This window comes from Notolabrus celidotus, chromosome 5 (genome assembly GCF_009762535.1).
Source record: "Notolabrus celidotus isolate fNotCel1 chromosome 5, fNotCel1.pri, whole genome shotgun sequence".
In the NCBI taxonomy this organism is placed as follows: domain Eukaryota; kingdom Metazoa; phylum Chordata; class Actinopteri; order Labriformes; family Labridae; genus Notolabrus; species Notolabrus celidotus.
In genome coordinates this window covers 25,158,797-25,162,292 of record NC_048276.1, presented here as the reverse complement: position 1 = coordinate 25,162,292, position 3,496 = coordinate 25,158,797, and the positions used below count along the sequence as shown (strand labels likewise).

The following is a 3,496-nucleotide window of genomic DNA, read 5'->3' as shown; positions in this document are numbered from 1 at the left end:
AGGCCTATAGACTGTCATAACAGAAGGTAAGCGTAGACCCACGTTGAACACGTGCAGACAAGCAGAGAGAGGGAGAGAGAGAGAGAGAGAGAGAGAGAGAGAGAGAGAGAGAGACCTGTGTGTGATGTGGATTTTTTTAGGCTCTCAGTCAGTGTGTCGCTATGCTCTTTGCAGTATGGGTCTCTCTCTCTCTCTCTCTCTCTCTCTCTCTCTCTCTTCCCTCTCTCCTTCCTCACATTGATCTGATTTCATTTCTCTCACTCTGAGGACGATCAAACAGGATTTATAACCTCAACATGGAGAAATTGCTGTGAACTAAACTGACAGCATCTGAAAACACGTGGAAGAACAGCACCGCCGGGTTACTTTGACTTTTACCGCCTCTGAGGAGCAGGTGAACCCGGGGACGAACAGGTGACCTGTGGAGGTGGTGGCCTATCTGAGGATGCTGGGAGCTGGGAGCAGCTCCCGGGATGAGCGCGTGCAGTCTGCTCTGACTTTAGGATTCATATTCCCGCTCCTCGTTTCAAAGATTTTCAAGGATATTTAAAGTTGTGATGTCTTCTGTCTGCTCCGCGAGTGTGTGAACCAGCTCCTCGCAGACTCTGGTTTGACCTGCAGGCTGATCTCTGCAGAGAAACTTCCAGAGATGAAGGAGAAATGTAAAAACGCTGCAAAGACTCGGAGGGAGAAGGAGAACGGAGAGTTTTATGAGCTGGCCAAGCTGCTGCCTCTGCCGGCTGCCATCACCTCTCAGCTGGACAAGGCCTCCATCATCCGCTTGACCAGCTCCTACCTCCGGATGAGAGCCGTGTTCCCCGACGGTCAGTGACTAACTGCCTATTATTTGAATATTTAGGCTTTGACCAAGAATATCTACAGTCTAATTATTTGTTTTAATACGTGGGCAGGAGAGCCGTCTTCTCTGACGGTCAGAGACGATTATTAGGCTACCATTATATTAACTTAATACTTATCATATTAATTATCCTGTCACTGATGGCAGTCATGTTCCCTGATGGTCAGCAGATATTACTGTTATTATCATTCTTCCATTTAAAATAACAGCTTTATTATCATACACATTTGAGTATGAGTGCAGTCTTCCCCGACGGTCAGAAACAGAGAGATAATAGTTATCATTTTATTATCATAAAAGAATGAGAACTGTCTTCCTTGACGGTCAGCAGACTTTTACTTATTACATTTAGGCTATTTATAGAATTAATTATCAGGATAAGATGCGAACTATTACAAAAAGGATAAGAGCTGTGTTCCCTGAGGATAAAACTATTTGGCCCATATTTAAATATTAAAGTTTGTTATTATGGGAAAAAAATGCAGGAACTTCACGAAAGAATAGCCGTGTTCCTCAACGGTCAGCAATTATTAATATGCTTATCAAAGTATGTTATTATCAGGAACAAACTTGAAGTAAACTGAACAGTTTAAAAAAAAATCATAGAGGCTATTATTATACAGCCTGGTACTATTTTTTTTTCTTCAAAGAAATTAAACAGAAAAGACGTTTTACGGACTGTAGACATTTTTATTTAAAAATATGAATGTTTGTTATAGAATATATAACATAATTTAGTAATCATAAAATATAGCCTAAAGAAGTGCTTGATTTTTGACAGTGATCAGTAGGATAGAGAAACATCCTGTCAGTATTACATTCAAACATATGGGCTAGGCTAAGGAGGCTGTGAGGAAAACGAATGGTGAAAAAAAAAATCTAATCTACACAGAAAACATATTTTTTAAATCAAATCCGAGAGACAAAACAGAGTCACTGAAGACTGAAGAAAATAGACCACATGTCATATTCACTTTGAATCTGCTATAGGCTACAAAAAAAGAAGAAGAAAAATACCCCCAGAAATAAATACAAAGTAAAGAAAAAAAGTATTTACACACACACTATAGTCCGACACTGTGTGCATGGGTTGATAATACATTTCTTTGTAAATGGTTATAAAATAATAGGCTACTCTTTCGGAATGATGAATGGTGACATGAGAGCATCTTTATTTAAACACCGTACATAAAAAAAAGTAACAATAAAGCGACAAGAACAACACTAACACGTTTGAGTTAATAACTTCTAAAAAATAAATATGTTCAGAACAATAAACCAGAATTTACACCTGATTTAAATAAATTAATAAATGTGCTCCATTTAAATCAAATGTTAAACTTTCAAAAAACAACAAAAAAACATCTTGTTCTAGAAAAAAACAACAATATTAATACTAGCCGAATAATAATGATAATAATAATAATAATAATAATAATAATAATAATAATAATAATAATAATAATAATAAATTAGTATAGGCGCTATGTGACTCTGTTATTCCCCGTGTCAGTCAGAGTTTGTGTTGAAAGCTGCTGTCTGCTTCAAACTCCTCTCTCATTCATCACCATCAATTATTTCATTAGTGTGAACACACACTCTCACACACACTCAGAGGGCAGCAAAATATACTCCTTCCTCCTCGTCAGCACTCATCAACGCCCGGCCTCACTCAGCATGGCCACCCGAGGAGACTAACCGGGGGAGACTTACAGAGGAGACTCTGAAACCGGGGAGTATCCCGGGAGAGACGGACATAGAGATTGTCTTACCGGGGGGGAATCGACCGACTCTGCACCGACTGAGTCTACATCCCGATGGAACCAACACTGCGGCCCGTTGATGAGCCTATAAATGAAGCTTTCCGGTGTGTTAAAATAATCCAGACCGTCAGGGACAACTTTAACTCTGAACCTATACCCTGTAGCTCACTCCAGTTCTAATCCCGGTAATAACCCATCATCCCGGTATTTACTACCCGATACATCTCCGTGACAGACCCGCGCGGTGGGGAACATGACGTCAGTCTGGCCCCACGGGTCCTCATCAGTTCAATTTAGTTCATTGAAACTACAAAATAGCCTAAAAAAACTACAGGTGAAGAACATCTGTGAGCACGAGCGCGAGTGATGTGAACTGTAAACGTCTCAGGCCTAAGTGAAGACAAACATCAGGTGAAATGAACGGACAAAGTCTCTGAAACAAACTAAATATAAGTTAATAAAATGTGAAACACTTCAGGGTTTGTGACAGTCTGGATCAGAGTGCTGCAGGAGGAGCTTTACGCACAGAGGACACATTCAGGCAGAGGATGATGATGTGTTCATGTGCTCATGTGTAAATGTTTAAATGATCATTGGCGGTCTGTCTCAGCTGAAGGGGCTTCAGAGGGAGATCATCCTGAAATATCTCATCATTATTTCAGAAATGTGTAAACGCAGCAGAGACAGAGCAGCTGTCAGACGGTCAACCTTTACGTACCGTTCAGACTTTTCTATCTGTTCTCTGTTTCACCTGCTTCCACAAATAAATACATAATTCAATAAATAGATTCATAAATGAATAATTAAATAGTGGTGAAAAGTCACAGTCAGTGTCTGAAAGTTAAAGCTTATTTGGGAATAATTTATTATATTC

The 3,496-nt window shown here is 39.6% G+C and overlaps 1 protein-coding gene across 1 annotated transcript in view; it reads left to right on the top strand.

Annotated features, from left to right (window-relative positions):
* The first annotated feature begins 649 nt into the window (after positions 1-649).
* sim2 (SIM bHLH transcription factor 2) overlaps positions 650-3,496 on the top strand; it is a 15,535-nt gene continuing 12,688 nt past the window's right edge. Inside the window, exon 1 of the mRNA XM_034683379.1 lies at positions 650-824. Within this exon, the coding sequence (XP_034539270.1) occupies positions 650-824 (175 nt within the window). The remainder of the gene's footprint in view (positions 825-3,496) is intronic.